General features: G+C 47.1%; 1 protein-coding gene across 23 annotated transcripts in view; it reads right to left on the reverse strand.

Moving 5' to 3' along the window:
* The window catches only part of UNC80 (unc-80 homolog, NALCN channel complex subunit), a 366195-nt gene that overhangs the window by 216712 nt on the left and 130157 nt on the right, over nt 1–19326 (reverse strand). For 14 of the 23 annotated variants that reach the window (XM_063933105.1, XM_063933107.1, XM_063933103.1 and 11 more), the window contains 2 exons: nt 6626–6838; nt 5644–5815 (listed from right to left, as the gene is read on the reverse strand). In XM_063933105.1, coding sequence (XP_063789175.1) covers nt 5644–5815; nt 6626–6838 — 385 coding nt within the window. The remainder of the gene's footprint in view (nt 1–5643; nt 5816–6625; nt 6839–19326) is intronic. The other 9 variants (XM_063933120.1, XM_063933119.1, XM_063933118.1 and 6 more) reach the window with 1 other exon arrangement.

Below are 19326 nucleotides of genomic sequence, written 5' to 3' on the forward strand. Positions count from 1 at the left end.
GAGCACTCTGCAGCCACCACAGTAGAGACACCCTGGTCCTTGGAGACAGGGTTATCAGTTGATGCATCTGAAGATGTGATCCCGACCACTTGTCCAAGAGGTCCCACTGGAAGGTCCTTGCATGGAACCTGCCGAATGGAATTGCTTCGTATGAAGCCACCATTTTTCCCAGGACTCGTGTGCAGTGATGCACCGATACCCGTTTTGGTTTTAGGAGGTCTCTGACTAGAGATGACAGCTCCTTGGCTTTCTCCTGCGGGAGAAACACTTTTTTCTGTTCCGTGTCCAGAATCATCCCCAGGAACAGTAAGCGTGTGGAAGGAACCAGTTGTGACTTTGGGATGTTTAGAATCCAGCCATGCTGTTGTAGCACTTCCCGAGATAGTGCTACTCCGACCAGTAACTGCTCCCTGGACCTCGCCTTTATTAGGAGATCGTCCAAGTACGGGATAATTAAAACTCCCTTTTTTCGAAGGAGTATCATCATTTCTGCCATTACCTTGGTAAACACCCTCGGTGCCGTGGACAGTCCAAACGGTAGTGTCTGGAATTGGTAATGACAATCCTGCACCACAAATTTGAGGTACTCCTGGTGAGGAAGGTAAATTGGGACATGCAGGTAAGCATCTTTGATGTCCAGGGATACCATGTAATCCCCCTCGTCCAGGCTTGCAATAACCGCCCTGAGCGATTCCATCTTGAACTTTGATTTTTTTATGTATGTGTTCAAGGATTTCAAATTTAAAATGGGTCTCACCGAACCGTCCGGTTTCGGTACCACAAACAGTGTGGAATAGTAACCCCGTCCTTGTTGAAGTAGGGGTACTTTTACTATCACCTGCTGGGAATACAGCTTGTGAATTGCCTCTAGTACAGCCTCCCTGCTCGAGGGAATTGTCGGTAAGGCCGATTTGAGGAAACGGCGGGGGGGAGTCGTCTCGAATTCCAGCTTGTACCCCTGAGATACTACTTGAAGGATCAAGGGATCCACCCGTGAGCGAACCCACTGATCGCTGAAATTTTTGAGGCGGCCCCCCACCGTACCTGGCTCCGCCTGTGGAGCCCCACCGTCATGCGGCGGATTTGGAAGAAGCGGGGGAGGACTTTTGTTCCTGGGAACCTGCTGCGTGGTGCAGCTTTTTTCCCCTTCCTCTGCCTCTAGACAGAAAGGACCCGCCTTTTCCCCGCCTGTTTTTCTGGGTTCGAAAGGACTGCACCTGATAGTACGGCGCTTTCTTAGGCTGTGAGAGGACATGGGGTAAAAATGCTGACTTCCCAGCTGTTGCTGTGGAAACAAGGTCTGAGAGACCGTCCCCGAATAACTCCTCACCCTTATAAGGCAAAACTTCCATGTGCCTTTTAGAATCTGCATCCCCTGTCCTCTGCCGAGTCCATAAGCCTCTCCTAGCAGAAATGGACAATGCACTTATTCTAGATGCCAGCCGGCAGATCTCCCTCTGTGCATCTCTCATGTACAAGACTGAGTCTTTTATATGCTCTATGGTAAGCAATATAGTGTCCCTGTCCAGGGTGTCAATATTTTCTGACAGGGAATCTGACCAAGCAGCAGCAGCACTGCACATCCACGCTGAAGCAATAGCTGGTCTCAGTATAACACCCGTGTGTGTATATATAGACTTTAGGATAGCCTCCTGCTTTCTATCAGCAGGTTCCTTTAGGGCGGCCGTATCCGGAGACGGTAGTGCCACCTTTTTAGACAAACGTGTGAGCGCTTTATCCACTCTAGGGGGAGTTTCCCAACGTGACCTATCCTTTGGCGAGAAAGGGAACGCCATTAGTAATTTTTTTGAAATCACCAATTTCTTATCAGGGAAAGCCCACGCTTCTTCACACACTTCATTTAATTCTTCAGATGGGGGAAAAACTATTGGTAGTTTTTTCTCCCCAAACATAATACCCTTTTTTGAGGTACCTGGGTTTATATCAGAAAGGTGTAAAACCTCTTTCATTGCCTCAATCATGCCACGAATAGCCCTAGTGGACATTAAATTTGACTCATCGTCGTCGACACTGGTATCAGTATCCGTGTCGACATCTGTGTCTGCCATCTGAGGTAGTGGGCGTTTTAGAGCCCCTGATGGCCATTGAATTGCCTGGGCAGGCACGGGCTGAGAAGCCGGCTGTCCCGTATTTGGCCTGTCGTCAAATTTTTTATGTAAGGAGTCGACACTTGCACGTAATTCCTTCCATAAGTCCATCCACTCAGGTGTCTGCCCCGCAGGGGGTGACATCACATTTATAGGCATCTGCTCCGCCTCCACATAAGTCTCCTCATCAAACATGTCGACACAGCCGTACCGACACACCGCACACACACACACAGGGAATGCTCTTAAAGGAGACAGGACCCCACAAAAGCCCTTTGGGGAGACAGAGATAGAGTATGCCAGCACACACCAGAGCGCTATATAATGCAGGGACTAACTGAATTATGTCCCCTATAGCTGCTATAATATTTACTGCGCCTCAAATCAGTGCCCCCCCTCTCTTTTTTACCCTTTTCTGTAGTGTAGACTGCAGGGGAGAGTCAGGGAGCTTCCTTCCAGCGGAACTGTGAGGGAATAATGGCACCGGTGTGCTGAGGGAGATGGCTCCGCCCCTTTGTCGGCGGACTTTTCTCCCGCTTTTTTCTGTATTCTGGCAGGGGTAATTACCACATATATAGCCTCTGGGGCTATATATTGTGGTTATTTTGCCAGCCAAGGTGATATTATTGCTGCTCAGGGCGCCCCCCCCCCCAGCGCCCTGCACCCTCAGTGACCGGAGTGTGAAGTGTGTATGAGGAGCAATGGCGCACAGCTGCAGTGCTGTGCGCTACCTTGGTGAAGACTGAAGTCTTCTGCCGCCGCTTTTCCGGACCATCTTCTTGCTTCTGGCTCTGTAAGGGGGACGGCGGCGCGGCTCCGGGAACGAACACCAAGGACAGGTCCTGCGGTCGATCCCTCTGGAGCTAATGGTGTCCAGTAGCCTAAGAAGCCCAAGCTAGCTGCAAGCAGGTAGGTTCGCTTCTTCTCCCCTTAGTCCCTCGTTGCAGTGAGCCTGTTGCCAGCAGGTCTCACTGTAAAATAAAAAACCTAACATATACTTTCTTTCTAGGAGCTCAGGAGAGCCCCTAGTGTGCATCCAGCTCGGCCGGGCACAGAAATCTAACTGAGGTCTGGAGGAAGGGCATAGAGGGAGGAGCCAGTGCACACCAGGTAGTACCAAATCTTTCTTTTAGTGTGCCCAGTCTCCTGCGGAGCCGTCTATTCCCCATGGTCCTTACGGAGTCCCCAGCATCCACTAGGACGTCAGAGAAAGGGGGTTGTTATAAAAAAAATGGAGGAACCCTCAAAACCATTTAAAGTGCTATTTGATTACGTAAATTATAATTCTCATGAAAAAAAGCTTTCAATCTCTAAACTTCCCGACCAGCATGAGCCCTGCTGAGGTCACTACATGTGCACCAACACAAGATGCACTGTTCTAAACAGCATGCAGCAGTGGCAAACGCAAGATTTCTAAAGAGGTCTTTCCAAATGCAATCTGCAAATATTCCACTCTGCGGAACATGGAATACAGTATAGATGATCTATAGGATAGGCTGTATCAAATATATTTAAATAATATAAGTAAGTGGTCAGGGAAAGGTTAAACATACTATAATATGTAAATGCACAAACTTTATAGAACCAGTACTGCACTTTCTAAGCACACATTCTCCCACCTCATGGTAAAGGTCCTGTCTCTTCTTTCTGGTAGCTACTATTTGGTTCGCTTCATTGAATGAGGGCTCAGAATCACACACACAGCAAACTTGATAGAAAAAGCTGCTAGCACTGGGAATGTGCAGTAGCTCTGCATGATGCGGTGGCAGCTCTAGTAATCGTATCATATACCATTGGTATTGTCATAATTTGCTACTTGCCAAGAGGAGGAGGGTTTCTGGGCAACCGGAAACCCCCCCCCCCCCCCCCCCCCCCCCCCTTCCCGCATATGCCTATGTGCAGGTAGGTCAATATGCAATAAAATCATATGGAACAGTGCCCAGTTCTAATTTAAAGTAAAAAGAACTAACTAACCAACACATATTCTGCAAATCATCTCTGGGGTCTAGGCGGGCCTTTAGTTTATTGAACTAATGTACGTAATACTTAATCATACAAACAAACATTTTTTTTTTAAATGTAATCTTTCACAAATGTTCCCTTTACAATACTTCTTAATGAATGCTGAGTATTGTTTTACCTTCAAAGCTTTAACAGCTAATCTTAAAGACTGGTACCAAAATGACATAATCAAGGATTACCACTAATAAATATAAAACTGGAAAAATAAAAACATCTGGTTCATACAGTTTTACCATTATTTGCATTGTTTAAGACAATTAGCCTGATATTATTTTGACAGTTAAAGTAATCACAAACCTTAGGTTTAACATTGCATAAAATGTATTTTACTTTAATCTAGAAATCAATGCTAACTAGAAAATGTTTACCACTCTCGGGCATTTTCTAATCAGGAAGTGTTGGTGCACATATATGGCCAAGACATTATGTGTGCCTATAATTTATGGGCATGAGAGCAACATTTTGGTGACGTATTTTTTTTGGCTCGATTTTTTATTTTATTTTTATTTTTAGTTTTTTAATTCATATTTATATTTTCAGTCAACAAAATGTTTGTTTTCATTTTTTTTTTTTTTTTAAAGCATAATGCCTTGGATATATATGGAGACAGACTGCACAGAAAAAAAAAGAGCCTTAATGACATAACAGTATTTTACACAGAGCAATAAGGCACACAGCTTAGACCATCTGGACACAAACAGATGCTGCACTGCAGGTTAGGGGATGCAGAAGCTATGGATAATTTACAATGCAATCTTTATTCCATTCCCATCAAGGAAATAAAGATCACAGGGACATCATCGAGCGATGTTCAATATAATTATTGGGCAAGTTCATCTTTAAAACCAGTTCCAGTTTTTGTTTTTTTGCTAGAGATTGTTGGGTAAATGAAATATTAACTTGTATCCTACCTCTACAGTCAACATTCATTGCACCGAGTCACTGTTGTGGCAGGAACATTTGAGCTGTATTGACCAAATTAGATCAATGACTCCGGTTTGGACAAAGAAAGGGTCTTTCTCAATGTGGAGTTGCATACCATCATCGACATTTTTTGAGATATACTGTGGTGTAAAATCAATTTTGCTCTACAATCTAGGAAACCCAACAATTTCCAGTATTCCCAGAATATACTTCTAGATCGGCATAGATAGATAAGAGAGTTTAGAAAACTTTACCTCAGTCTCATATCCAAGGACAAACTTTTTGGGCCGCCTCTATTACTCTGTCTACCAAAGGCACGTGCAAAGAGTTCTGTGCATACAGCCTGTGAGTAGGATTGCCACCTGCATCTTGGTCAATCTAACCATACCAGATCCTTTACACCGGGTCAGGAGCGTTTGCTCAACAGATCCACCTGATCCGCCATGCTTCCTGACCCAGCATAAAAAAACACAGCTGGCCGATCTGATGTGAGAAGCAAGGAACAGGTGATAAACCGGTCTGAAATATCCAAGCACGAATTATCAAGAGAAAAAAAGAAGTAGAGTGCTCCTAAAGCAGAGTTCCTTACAAGCAGGGTTTCTTGTAGTAAAGGGAGTCTCCTTACTGTCATCTAAAAAGTCTTCTTCCTCATCCTCTTTCCTCAGCCTTCTCTTGGTTTCTTCATCATAGATAAGACCCAGCAGGTTGGCTGGACTTTCGCTTTCACTGTGACAAATCTCATTGAGACGGGCACCTATCACCTGAAAGAAGATTAATATTATATGTCTAATAATTACCAGGCTGTAGATTCTCGGCAGATGCATCAAACCTTGTGGAGAAGAAGGACAAACCAACCAACCAACCAACCAACCAACCAACCAATCAACCGTCATTTGTTTAGCACAGTCTTTGAAATTAAAGTTAGAAGCTGATGGCTTGGGCAACTTCTCCACTTCATCTCTCTCCGTGGCTTGATACATCTCCCCCAATGCCTTCTGGTTACCTATACATTTTGGTGGTTGCTACCCAATTGTAATGTTTAGATGAAATGTGGGACAACTGGGCCACAAGCTGTTTGTGCTGGCTATCTTGGGGTACTGTATGTCGCCTAAAAAAGAACCCTTTCATTCACCAGGGAACACACAAGGGAGTGAAGATCTCTTGGAACCCATAGGTCAGAAAGGCAAAGCTAGTCATGCTGGGTAGCTACTGACTAACAGGATGGTGGTCATAAACGGCTTCATATTAGGTCTGGCAGCAGATTGCCAAAGTCACTCACCAAGGTCAAACAAAGCTGAGGTCAGGGTCATGGGCACACATATGAAATGAAAACAAGCTAGGTATACAGTAAGTTACAGTATATAGGACAAAGCATAAACAACAAACACTGCATAACCTGTCGCTATGCTAAGACAATATAGAACAAACAAAGCAGGACTTATTAGGTGAAGAGTGACATCACAGGTGGGCTCCTGATGCGCACTCTTATGTCATATGTGTCTCCAACGCAGGGGAACTATTATAGGATGTATTCGACAGCAACATAAAATACCTTGGAAGAGTCCACTTACATCTCCCCACTGGTAGAAGAGCTTGGCTGCATTCCACTGCAGCTTCTGGTTTCGCTTATTGCCCACAATAGGGGAGCGACCACGAGATAGGCCCTTTTTGGCAATGTTCACATGATGTCCTTTCATCCACTCCGGCCAGTTGCCCCGATTACAGCGGTGGACAAATCGGGCACATTCCAGGAAGAGAGCTGCCCGTGCCACAACAGGGGCTTCCTACCAGGGTCAGAAAGGGGGATGATTACCAAGGGACCATCCATCCATCAAGCTTGATGGCACTTAAATTATGACCTGTATAAATGCACTGGACTGTAGTCCCATGCCTGCAAATAAAAGTGGCAGTTTATACACACAATGACATAAGTATCTCAGTAAACCAGGTGGCAAGTGATCACAGTGACTCTCATTTTTATAATGCTATGATATTACACAGATTATGTAGAAGTTCCTGACCCGGTGGAGCCTACAATCTAAAGCCGTGTTTCCCAACTTTGGTCCTCAAGGCACAATCACAGTCCATGTTTTAAGGATAGCCATATCTGAGCAAAGGTGACTTAAAAAGTACAGCAGCTACGTTGATTTAACCATCTGTGCTCTAGCCTGGATATCCTTAAAACCTAGAATGTTAGGGTGAATTTGAGGGCCGAGGTTGGGAAATACTGATCTAAATTCTCTACCATACAATCACACTACGGTTAATTTCACCAGAAGCCACCTAACATACCAGTGTGAGAGAGAAAAAGTGGAGAGAGATAAAGTACCAATCAATCCCGTTATTTTCAAACACAGCCTGTAAAAATAAGAATTTACTTACCGATAATTCTATTTCTCGTAGTCCGTAGTGGATGCTGGGAACTCCGTAAGGACCATGGGGAATAGCGGCTCCGCAGGAGACTGGGCACAAAAGTAAAGCTTTAGAACTACCTGGTGTGCACTGGCTCCTCCCCCCATGACCCTCCTCCAAGCCTCAGTTAGGATACTGTGCCCGGACGAGCGTACACAATAAGGAAGGATTTTGAATCCCGGGTAAGACTCATACCAGCCACACCAATCACACCGTATAACTCGTGATCTAAACCCAGTTAACAGCATGATAACAGAGGAGCCTCTAGAAAAGATGGCTCACTACAGCAATAACCCGATTTTTTGGTAACAATAACTATGTACCAGTATTGCAGACAATCCGCACTTGGGATGGGCGCCCAGCATCCACTACGGACTACGAGAAATAGAATTATCGGTAAGTAAATTCTTATTTTCTCTAACGTCCTAAGTGGATGCTGGGAACTCCGTAAGGACCATGGGGATTATACCAAAGCTCCCAAACGGGCGGGAGAGTGCGGATGACTCTGCAGCACCAAATGAGAGAACTCCAGGTCCTCCTCAGCCAGGGTATCAATTTTGTAGAATTTTACAAACGTATTTGCTCCTGACCAAGTAGCTGCTCGGCAAAGTTGTAAAGCCGAGACCCCTCGGGCAGCCGCCCAAGATGAGCCCACCTTCCTTGTGGAGTGGGCATTTACAGATTTTTGGCTGTGGCAGGCCTGCCACAGAATGTGCAAGCTGAATTGTACTACAAATCCAACGAGCAATAGTCTGCTTAGAAGCAGGAGCACCCAGCTTGTTGGGTGCATACAGGATAAACAGCGAGTCAGATTTTCTGACTCCAGCCGTCCTGGAAACATATATTTTCAGGGCCCTGACAACGTCTAGCTACTTGGAGTCCTCCAAGTCCCTAGTAGCCGCAGGCACCACAATAGGTTGGTTCAGGTGAAACGCTGAAACCACCTTAGGGAGAAACTGAGGACGAGTCCTCAATTCCGCCCTGTCCGAATGGAAAATCAGATAAGGGCTTTTACAGGATAAAGCCGCCAATTCTGACACGCGCCTGGCCCAGGCCAGGGCCAACAGCATGACCACTTTCCATGTGAGATATTTTAACTCCACAGATTTAAGTGGTTCAAACCAATGTGACTTTTGGAACCCAAAAACTACATTGAGATCCCAAAGTGCCACTGGAGGCACAAAAGGAGGCTGTATATGCAGTACCCCTTTTACAAACGTCTGAACTTCAGGGACTGAAGCTAGTTCTTTTTGGAAGAAAATTGACAGGGCCGAAATTTGAACCTTAATGGACCCCAATTTCAGGCCCATAGACACTCCTGTTTGCAGGAAATGTAGGAATCGACCCAGTTGAATTTCCTCCGTCGGGCCTTACTGGCCTCGCACCACGCATCATATTTTCGCCAAATGCGGTGATAATGTTTTGCGGTTACATCCTTCCTGGCTTTGATCAGGATAGGGATGACTTCATCCGGAATGCCTTTTTTCCTTCAGGATCCGGCGTTCAACCGCCATGCCGTCAAACGCAGCCGCGGTAAGTCTTGGAACAGACAGGGTCCTTGCTGGAGCAGGTCCCTTCTTAGAGGTAGAGGCCACGGATCCTCCGTGAGCATCTCTTGAAGTTCCGGTTACCAAGTCCTTCTTGGCCAATCCGGAGCCACGAATATAGTGCTTACTCCTCTCCATCTTATCAATCTCAGTACCTTGGGTATGAGAGGCAGAGGAGGGAACACATACACTGACTGGTACACCCACGGTGTTACCAGAGCGTCTACAGCTATTGCCTGAGGGTCCCTTGACCTGGCGCAATACCTGTCGAGTTTTTCCCAACGGTTTATAATCATGTGGAAGACTTCTGGGTGAAGTCTCCACTCTCCCGGGTGGAGGTCGTGTCTGCTGAGGAAGTCTGCTTCCCAGTTGTCCACTCCCGGAATGAATACTGCTGACAGTGCTATCACATGATTTTCCGCCCAGCGAAGAATCCTTGCAGCTTCTGCCATTGCCCTCCTGCTTCTTGTGCCACCCTGTCTGTTTACGTGGGTGACTGCCGTGATGTTGTCCGACTGGATCAACACCGGCTGACCTTGAAGCAGAGGTCTTGCTAAGCTTAGAGCATTGTAAATGGCTTAGCTTCAGGATATTTATGTGAAGTGATGTCTCCAGGCTTGACCATAAGCCCTGGAAATTCCTTCCCTGTGTGACTGCTCCCCAGCCTCGCAGGCTGGCATCCGTGGTCACCAGGACCCAGTCCTGAATGCCGAATCTGCGGCCCTCTAGAAGATGAGCACTCTGCAACCACCACAGGAGGGACACCCTTGTCCTTGGTGACAGGGTTATCCGCTGATGCATCTGAAGATGCGACCCGGACCATTTGTCCAGCAGGTCCCACTGGAAAGTTCTTGCGTGGAATCTGCCAAATGGGATTGCTTCGTAGGAAGCCACCATTTTACCCAGAACCCTTGTGCATTGATGCACTGAGAGTTGGCTCGGTTTTAGGAGGTTCCTGACTAGCTCGGATAACTCCCTGGCTTTCTCCTCCGGGAGAAACACCTTTTTCTGGACTGTGTCCAGGATCATCCCTAGGAACAGAAGACGAGTCGTCGGAACCAGCTGCGATTTTGGAATATTGAGAATCCAATCGTGCTGCCGCAACACTACCTGAGATAGTGCTACACCGACCTCCAACTGTTCCCTGGATCTTACCCTTATCAGGGAATCGTCCAAGTAAGGGATAACTAAAATTCCCTTCCTTCGAAGGAATATCATCATTTCGGCCATTACCTTGGTAAAGACCCGGGGTGCCGTGGACCATCCATACGGCAGCGTCTGAACTGATAGTGATAGTTCTGTACCATAAACCTGAGGTACCCTTGGTGAGAAGGGTAAATTGGGACATGAAGGTAAGCATCCTTGATGTCCCGAGACATCATGTAGTCCCCTTCTTCCAGGTTCGCAATCACTGCTCTGAGTGACTCAATCTTGAATTTGAACCTCTGTATGTAAGTGTTCAAAGATTTTAGATTTAGAATCGGTCTCACCGAGCCGTCCGGCTTCGGTACCACAACAGTGTGGAATAATACCCCGTTCCCTGTTGCAGGAGGGGTACCTTGATTATCACCTGCTGGGAATACAGCTTGTGAATGGCTTCCAAAACTGTCTCCCTGTCAGAAGGAGACATCGGTAAAGCCGACTTTAGGAAACGGCGAGGGGGAGACGTCTCGAATTCCAATTTGTACCCCTGAGATATCACCTGAAGGATCCAGGGGTCTACTTGCGAGTGAGCCCACTGCGCGCTGAAATTCATTGAGACGGGCCCCCCACCGTGCCTGATTCTGCTTGTAAAGCCCCAGCGTCATACTGAGGGCTTGGCAGAGGCGGGAGAGGGTTTCTGTTCCTGGGAACTGGCTGATTTCTGCAGCCTTTTTCCTCTCCCTCTGTCACGGGGCAGAAATGAGGAACCTTTTGCCCGCTTGTCCACGAAAAGACTGCGCCTGATAATACGGCGTCTTCTCATGTTGAGAGGCGACCTGGGGTACAAACGTGGATTTCCCAGCTGTTGCCGTGGCCACCAGGTCTGAAAGACCGACCCCAAATAACTCCTCCCCTTAATAAGGCAATACTTCCAAATGCCGTTTGGAATCCGCATCACCTGACCACTGTCGTGTCCATAACCCTCTACTGGTAGAAATGGACAACGCACTTAGACTTGATGCCAGTCGGCAAATATTCCGCTGTGCATCACGCATATATAGAAATGCATCTTTCAAATGCTCTATAGGCAATAATATACTGTCCCTATCTAGGGTATCAATATTTTCAGTCAGGGAATCCGACCACGCCAACCCAGCACTGCACATCCAGGCTGAGGCGATTGCTGGTCGCAGTATAACACCAGTATGTGTGTAAATACATTTTAGGATACCCTCCTGCTTTCTATCAGCAGGATCCTTAAGGGCGGCCATCTCAGGAGAGTGTAGAGCCCTTGTTCTTACAAGCGTGTGAGCGCTTTATCCACCCTAGGGGGTGTTTCCCAACGCACCCTAACCTCTGGCGGGAAAGGATATAATGCCAATAACATTTTAGAAATTATCAGTTGTTATCGGGGGAAACCCACGCATCATCACACACCTCATTTAATTTCTCAGATTCAGGAAAACTACAGGTAGTTTTTCCTCACCGAACATAATACCCCTTTTTGGTGGTACTCGTATTATCAGAAATGTGTAAAACATTTTTCATTGCCTCAATCATGTAACGTGTGGCCCTACTGGAAGTCACATTTGTCTCTTCACCGTCGACACTGGAGTCAGTATCCGTGTCGGCGTCTATATCTGCCATCTGAGGTAACGGGCGCTTTAGAGCCCCTGACGGCCTATGAGACATCTGGACAGGCACAAGCTGAGTAGCCGGCTGTCTCATGTCAACCACTGTCTTTTATACAGAGCTGACACTGTCACGTAATTCCTTCCAACAGTTCATCCACTCAGGTGTCGACCCCCTAGGGGGTGACATCACTATTACAGGCAATCTGCTCCGTCTCCACATCATTTTTCTCCTCATACATGTCGACACAAACGTACCGACACACAGCACACACACAGGGAATGCTCTGATAGAGGACAGGACCCCACTAGCCCTTTGGGGAGACAGAGGGAGAGTTTGCCAGCACACACCAGAGCGCTATATATATACAGGGATAACCTTATATAAGTGTTTTTCCCCTTATAGCTGCTGTATTGTTAATACTGCGCATAATTAGTGCCCCCCTCTCTTTTTTAACCCTTTCTGTAGTGTAGTGACTGCAGGGGAGAGCCAGGGGAGCTTCCCTCCAACTGAGCTGTGAGGGAAAATGGCGCCAGTGTGCTGAGGAGATAGGCTCCGCCCCTTTTTCGCGGACTTTTCTCCTCCTTTTTTATGGATTCTGGCAGGGGTTAAAATTCATCCATATAGCCCTGGGGGCTATATGTGATGTATTTTCGCCAGCCAAGGTGTTTTTATTGCTGCTCAGGGCGCCCCCCCCCCCTAGCGCCCTGCACCCTCAGTGACCGAAGTGTGAAGTGTGCTGAGGAGCAATGGCGCACAGCTGCAGTGCTGTGCGCTACCTTGGTGAAGACAGGACGTCTTCTGCCGCCGATTTTCCGGACCTCTTCTGTCTTCTGGCTCTGTAAGGGGGCCGGCGGCGCGGCTCTGGGACCCATCCATGGCTGGGCCTGTGATCGTCCCTCTGGAGCTAATGTCCAGTAGCCTAAGAAACCCAATCCACTCTGCACGCAGGTGAGTTCGCTTCTTCTCCCCTTAGTCCCTCGATGCAGTGAGCCTGTTGCCAGCAGGTCTCACTGAAAATAAAAAACCTAAAACTAAACTTTTCACTAAGCAGCTCAGGAGAGCCACCTAGTGTGCACCCTTCTCGTTCGGGCACAAAAATCTAACTAACTGAGGCTTGGAGGAGGGTCATGGGGGGAGGAGCCAGTGCACACCAGGTAGTTCTAAAGCTTTACTTTTGTGCCCAGTCTCCTGCGGAGCCGCTATTCCCCATGGTCCTTACGGAGTCCCCAGCATCCACTTAGGACGTTAGAGAAATGTCAGTTAGGAGCCGATTGATAAATACTTTATCTCTCTCCAGGGTTTGGTAAATCTCTTCCTTAATATCCTGGCCATAACTGAGCCCACAGCCCCAGCTGAACAAGTCAGCGATGCTAACCACAGTGCCACAATGCAGCACATAGTATAACAATTAGTTGATTAAGGTACAGCAAAATATGTACTTTGCTTTGCAGTGTGCTAAGTATTACCCCTTTTCCACTAGAGTAGCACGGGTCGCAGCCGTGTCGCCTGACACGGCTGCGACCCGTGCTACAGCCCCCTGCAGACAGCGCTCACCAACCCGGCATTGCCGTTCACACTAGACAGCTAGCCGGGTTGAACACGTGTTCAACCCGGCTAGCTACCAGGGTAGGATTACCGGATCACTTGATCCGGGAATTTGCCGGGGGACCCGTTTCCACTAGGGAAAAACACGGGTAAATGCGCGCCCCCGCGCATTTACCCGTGTTTTAAGGAGCTAGTGGAAAAGGGGTATGAGAGTGGTGCTAAACCCTGAATGGTACATATATTACATATTTATTTATATAGCGCCAACATATACCATTGAGCTTTACAACTGACATGCTGTACATGGTGTGACATGTCTTGATCAAGCTCAGATCTCTACAATGTTGCACTACCTGTGAGAGAGAAATCTGCTTATAACGCCAGTGCTGGATGCACCGTAATTATTTGCTGGTTTCTATATATCAACATGAGTCACTTGATGGCCATTGCACAAACTAATCTCTTCATTTCATTGTTTAGCCACCAACTCTGTTGTTCAGGCGTCACCCATAAGGTTTCACCAAATATCACCAAGGTTGAAGAGCTTTTTGCTTATGATAAAATCTTTCCAAATTAAACGTTCTAATGCTTGAAGGCTAGGTACAGAGTGGCCACACCCACACAGCACTGGATATGCCCACATGGCACTGGCCACACCCACCCAGTACTGAAAAGTAATGCCCCCTCCCCAAATCCTCCGTAAATTTCATGCCGGGTCTGGGAAATGTCCTGAACAGAAGCCAATAAATAATCTGGAAATAACTGTTAAGACGAGCTCAGGGAGGACAGAAACCACCAGCGGTGGCTCCTACCTTTTTCGGGCAGGAGGGTTGCCGCTGCCCTTGCCGGACAGAGAGCCGCCTCACGGACAGCTGGGTCACGGCGCCTGCACAATGGATCTGGCAGGTGCTGGGAGCTGGGCAGGTGCACAAGCGGCAGCTTGAGTGCACATGCGCAAACCCCCGGCTTCTACGGACTGCAACCGCTGCAGCCCACAAATGCCGGATTGGGCTAAAAATCAGGCAGGGAGTGGCTTCCTACAGGAAGCCAGCTCTCTGCTAATTGCAACCCGGACTGGCAGTCCCGGAGGGAGGAAACACCTCCCAATGGGACTGCCTGTCCTGCGGGTGACTGGCAGGTTGGACTTCCAATAGGAAGTCACTGCCAGTCACAGTGAAGCCACGGAGGCAGGTCAGTCACTCAGTCCGAAATTTTCTCAGCTGAGCTCAATGAAGCGGCGGATTTTACCGGGGTGGCTGCAGCCCATAGGTAAAATCCGCCACTGCAAACCTCCCATGGAGCAGAAGGGCAAGAGAAGAACCCTGCAGTTCTATATGTTAAAGTTTATACGTACAATATACACCTGTAGGAAAATAAATCACCAGCACCCCTTGGGTCAGCCTATCTTATTTCATCTTACCTGCCAATTGCAATGAAAAGATGGAGATGTGAAGAGAGAATGGATAGAGATGGAATCACAGGACACAGAAACAAATCACAAATGGAGAGGAATGAACCAGACGAGGAAAAAGCTGAAAATAACCACAAAGTGCCACAATCAATGATAGAAACAACATAAACATCCTCAGTAATTTCCAATCTAGTATTTCAATGCTCACAACAATAAAACAAAATTGATTCACTGAAGTGGTTTAATAGCGCTGGATTTAAGGCAGGTATAATAGATATCCGTCTAGAAGGACTGGTTGCGTGAGACGTTGATTTTTAAATGATAAACGACAGTACATACTATTCTCAGCCTACAGTTTGTTGTGTTTGACGATTATGTAGTGGTTGAATCTGAGTCGCTCTTTGCTGCTGCCGTATTAGTGTCTTGTGCTGTAACTGGGGGTAATTCAGACTGCTTCATTGCAGCGGCAGCGATGGGGTGCGGTCCGAACATTGGAGGCGTGTCCGAACTGTTGGCGGGGCGGGCTGAGGTGGCTGCGTGATGTAACACGCAGCCGATGCGACCCGGGACGCAGTGATTAGCCCCCTGCCAGCGCGCAGGAGCTGCGCTGGCAGGGAGCTGCGCTGGCAGGGAGCTACTTGTCAGGTACAAAAGTATTGCCGCCATGCAATGCTTTTGTGCCTGTGCGGGGGAAGGTGGGGGGGGTGTAGGGCCTGACATGCGGTGCAGACTAGCCCTGTGCAGGGCGTCCCCCCGCATGTCAGAGAAACTGATCATAGGTGTGCTAGCACATCTACGATCAGGTCTGACCCCCTGTGAAAGATATTGTTAATGCTAGTATCAGCCCTTTCCCTGGTATACAAGTGTGCGCCTGAATGTGCAAGGGCTGGGGCGCCCACTCTGAGGGGCTGCAGTCACAACCATCGGAAGCACCATTGGGACTTGCACCGATCCCCTGCTAGGTGCAGAATCTCCATCGGAGTACGGCCTCCGCAACCATTCCTGCGACACCCCCGCAACACTACCGTAACACACCCATCAGATGGAGAGTCTTTGCGCGTATGTTCAGCCACCTCCCAGTGACCGCACAGGAACGTCCTCAGTCCAATACATTCCAGAGTCAGTGTGGCTCAGTCGGTCCTGCGACTCTGTGCAGAGCCACCATGGGACACAAGTGCCATGGCCCATGGGACTTTTAAGGTACAGTATTTGGACAAATGTGCAGTTGCAAAAAATTGGCAATCAGCACCCATTGTTATAAGATTGCCGTGTCATAACTAGACATTTTAGCACTGTGTTTTTTTCTAGAGGTTATTAGTGTAAGCCACTAGTGGGCCTATCACTAAAAAAAGGGCTTAGTGTGTGGCGCACTCTTTTGAAATGATTATACAGTGTTAAAAATTTTATTCCATACTTAAAATGAGTCTCTATGATCGGGCATAATGTTTCATCGGATAGCCTGAGAGTGCAAAATAATAAAGATGTTGCCTATGGGACTAGAACATGTAAGACGTGGACAGCAGAAGCAGCCCGCACTGCTCTTTCCCTTCAGTCCTAGGTGGACGGCTCTTTCCCGCTCTCATTGTCTCCATTCACTGCCCATTGTGGCACATGGGACAACAGTAGAAAGGGAATCTGTTTCCACACACCTAGGGCTCTTTTCTACCTCTCAATTTACGCACTCTAAAAGTGGCACTATATGGATATGTTATATGTAACTTATAATAACTTTACAGAGACTTGCATGGGAATTCCTACTTAACATCTTAAATATACCACACCATAAAGCCACTTTATAATTTTCTGGTTGGGATTCAGTATAATACCTAAAGCCCATTTACCTTAATTAAATGTGCCTGTACAAAAACGGGCTGGACACATGAACCAGAGGAAAAATCAATCCTGGTGTGCCTGTTTATAGCAGTCTGAGTATGCGAACCAGAGAAGAATTCTAATTGAGAACTAACTATTTATGAGTACCTCATGTTCCAGGGAGAAAAATCTCTACAGTTATATGTGAGAACAATTACTTAAAATTCAGTTTTCACTTCGAAGGATAGGAATTACAATAGTGTCACGGAGCAAATTAACGGTCATTTTTTCTGTGTTAACGAAGTCTGCACCGTCTTCTCTTTTCCTTGAAGAGGATAGAGAACTGCCATTTGTGCCCATATATATCTTTTGTCAGGGATCCGGTCTGAAGATCGACAGTGTCTAGGTCGACAATGTTTAGGTCGACCACTATAGAATGACAGTCACTAGGTCGACATGGATGGAAGGTCGACAGGGTTTCTAGGTCGACAGGTCTAAAGGTCGACATGAGTTTTTCAAATTTTTTTTTTTTTTTTTTTTTGGATTTTTTCATACTTAACGATCCATGTGGACTACGATTGGAACGGTAAAGTGTGCCGAGCGAAGCGAAGGCACCATGCCCGAAGCATGGCGAGCGAAGCGAGCCATGCGAGGGGACGCGGTGCACTAATTTGGGATCCCGGTCACTTTACGAAGAAAACGACACCAAAAAAAAAAAATCCTCATGTCGACCTTTAGACCTGTCGACCTAGCACATGTCGACCTAGAAAGCCTGTCGACCTTCCATCCATGTCGACCTAGTGACTGTCGACCTATAGTGGTCGACCTAAACATTGTCGACCTAGACACTGTCGATAAAACGAACCACACCCCTTTTGTCATTACATGCACATGGGTTGCAGTGATAAGAACTGGTTAAAAACTTACCACACATTTTTTCCACTTTACTGACAGCCTTTGTGGACACAAATACTTGAGACAGTGTATCCATTATCTGGTCTCTTGTATGAACTGTCTTGTCAGCCATACATTGTTGCAGAATGGTGGACACAATCATGTATCAAATGACATTAGCACTGTTACTGCAGTCTTGAACAGTAGACTGGTGTAAAGGGTGACCGTATGTTACAATATTTTCACACTATCTACTGTATTCCTCCCCCTCTCCCCTTTACCTTTTGGAACAATACAGGAATTAATATCCTGGAAAGGCACTGTGGTTCTCGCGGTTCCGGTATGAATGGTCGACCATGTTATGGTCGACAGTCATTAGGTCGACCACTATTGGTCAACATGGACACATGGTCGACACATGAAAATGGTCGACACATGAAAGGTCGACACATGAAAAGGTCGACATGAGTTTTTTTACTTTTTTTGGTGTCGTTTTTTGCGTAAAGTGACTGGGAACCCCAATTAGTGCACCGCGTCCCCTCGCATGGCTCGCTTCGCTCGCCATGCTTCGGGCATGGTGCCTTCGCTCCGCTACCGCTTCGCTCGGCACAGATTACCATTCCAATCGTAGTCCACTTGGATCGTAAAGTATGGAAAAGTTCCCCAAAAGAAAAAAAAGTTAAAAAACTCATGTCGACCTTTTCATGTGTCGACCTTTCATGTGTCGACCATTTTCATGTGTCGACCATGTCGACCATGTCAATGTCGACCAATAGTGGTCAACCTAATGACTGTCGACCATAACATGGTCGACCATGTGAACGGATACCGGTTCTCGCAGTACTGTGAATCCCTCTATTGAGGGCATTTAAAGTTATAATACTACAAAGATAAAGAATATATTTAGTCTCCGCAAGAGAGCATAACAGTAGCCAACCAGCACTGACAAATCTCAGTAATATATCACTTAGCTTATTAATTGTATATACCTTTTTTCTTTTCTCAGTAATCACCTTTCTGCCTCTGATTGGAGGGACTTTGACATTATTTAAATGTTCTAGTCCCATAGGCAACATCTTTATTATTTTGCACTCTCAGGCTATCAGATGAAACATTATGCCTGATCATAGAGACTCATTTTAAGTATGGAATAAAAGTAAAATTTTAACACTGTATAATCATTTCAAAAGAGTGCGCCACACACTAAGCCCTTTTTTTAGTGATAGGCCCACTAGTGACTTGCACTAATAACCAGGGCCGTTTCTTGGGGCAGGCGAGCAGTACAACCGCACTGGGCGCCCGCCGCGGCACTGTGTCTCCCTGCTTCCCCCTCCTATTTCTCCCCGAGTAACCCGCTCGGGGGGCGGAGTTTCACGGAATGACGCAACCCCGTCACTCTGCGAAACTCCCCCCCCCCCCCCCATCCCCCCCGAGCGGAGTCCAGAGGGGGATCCAAGTTAGGAAGAGGGAAAGGCCGGCGCGAGGATCGACTGGTGAGGCGGGCTGAAGAGCGGTAATCGCCTCTGTAAGTATTCTCTCTCTCTCTCTCAATGTGTAATGTGTGAAATGGGGACTCTTGCCTGCCGTAGTGTGGGGATTTAATGTATCAAGGGCATTGCAGTGTGTGGTATAATATGGTGCAGGGGGCATTACTGTGTGGGGCTTAATATGGTAGAATTTTTCTTTCCTGTGGTGGTCGTGATCTGTTGGAGCAGGGTCAAAAACTGGATTGTGACGTAGTCTTTTCAGACGAGGCATGCCCATTTAAATGAGGCCACACCCATTTAGATGAGGCCACGCCCCATGCCGGGTGCGCGCGCATGTTTTTTTTTTAATCATAGTGTGTGGGGGTGGGGCACATTTTTTTATGCCA

This window comes from Pseudophryne corroboree, chromosome 7 (assembly GCF_028390025.1).
Source record: "Pseudophryne corroboree isolate aPseCor3 chromosome 7, aPseCor3.hap2, whole genome shotgun sequence".
Lineage (NCBI taxonomy): Eukaryota > Metazoa > Chordata > Amphibia > Anura > Myobatrachidae > Pseudophryne > Pseudophryne corroboree.